This window comes from Penaeus chinensis, chromosome 26, assembly GCF_019202785.1.
Source record: "Penaeus chinensis breed Huanghai No. 1 chromosome 26, ASM1920278v2, whole genome shotgun sequence".
Classification (NCBI taxonomy): domain Eukaryota; kingdom Metazoa; phylum Arthropoda; class Malacostraca; order Decapoda; family Penaeidae; genus Penaeus; species Penaeus chinensis.
This window is the reverse complement of record NC_061844.1, coordinates 12367298-12368513: the sequence shown is the minus strand read 5'-3', so window position 1 is coordinate 12368513 and position 1216 is coordinate 12367298. Positions and strand designations below refer to the sequence as shown.

The window sequence follows — 1216 nt, the reverse complement described above, 5'->3', positions numbered from 1 at the left end:
CTGCTCGTTAATCATTTCTGGCGTCTGTTAATTCGACATCGCCCAATAACACTTAATAGAGTATCTTCAGCAATTAAATTACTCCCGCCGCTAGTAAATTAACTTCCTTTGCAATTTCATTCTACATGTTATAACTATCACATAATATAAAAGAACAGAACGAAGGGAAAGAAAATAAAGATAAACACAAGAGAAACCATGTATTATACTAAATTTGCATTGCACACTTAAATCTAGCCATGTACCACTCCTCATTCTCCACTCTGCTAATCCTTTCCCCTCTCTCTCCCTCATCTACCCCCCAACAGCATCTCCGCATCCCCAAAAGAATATCAAAAATACCACGTCTGGAGGAGGTACTGGAAGGTCGTCATACCACCCCCGCTGTGCGAACTCTGCGCCCGACTCCACGAGGACACAACGCCCTCCGTGGCTCCGAGCCCCCTCTCGTGGTGGCCGCAGGTGAATGGATGCTACACGCGGTATCCTCTGCATCTCTTCCCCAGGGTTGACATGAGGCTCGTGGGCGGCTTCCTGCTGGGGAAGTTCCACTCGGGTCTCCACTTCGTCAGGTCGATTATGGATGACGCCAAGTCGATGTGATGACAGGCCACGGGTGGTCAGCGCCAAGGTCTATAAATGATTGTATAGACACACCTTGGTCAGCGCTGCGGGACGGTTCTAGTCAAACGCAAACTTGCTTTTATAATCGCATTAAAAAAAAAAAAAAACTTCATACTAATGAGCAAAGTGAGTGTGCAGATTGTGTCATCATGCTTTGAGTTGCCACCGATCGTCTTCCATCTACTCATGCAACTTCCTCCGTTCTCTGCCTAGAATATGTGTGCGTTTTGTATAGATATAGATATAGATAGATAAATATATATAGATAGATATACAGATAGATAGATAGATAGAATAAACAGATATATAGATAGATAAAGAGATATAGACAGATATAGACAGATATATAGATAGATTCATAGATCTAGATAGTTCTAGCTAGATAGCCAGATAGATATAACTATGTAGATATATTCAAATATACATAGAGAGAAGATAGTGAATATCGAATATGGAAATTACTATTATTTGCATTACAACATCTCATCCATATTCACTTATTTAAACGTTTATGTCACGTCATATCAATCTAATCCAGAAAATATAACGTTAATAAATATGAAAAGATAATTTTGTATTTCTCTGTACTTTT

General features: G+C 40.0%; 1 protein-coding gene across 1 annotated transcript in view; it reads left to right on the top strand.

The window, feature by feature from the left end:
* The window catches only part of LOC125039007 (glycoprotein 3-alpha-L-fucosyltransferase A-like), a 17263-nt gene extending 16364 nt beyond the window's left edge, over positions 1-899 (top strand). The window contains exon 11 of the mRNA XM_047632725.1: positions 309-899. Within this exon, the coding sequence (XP_047488681.1) occupies positions 309-603 (295 nt within the window). The 3' untranslated portion in view covers positions 604-899. The remainder of the gene's footprint in view (positions 1-308) is intronic.
* The last annotated feature ends 317 nt before the right edge of the window (positions 900-1216 follow it).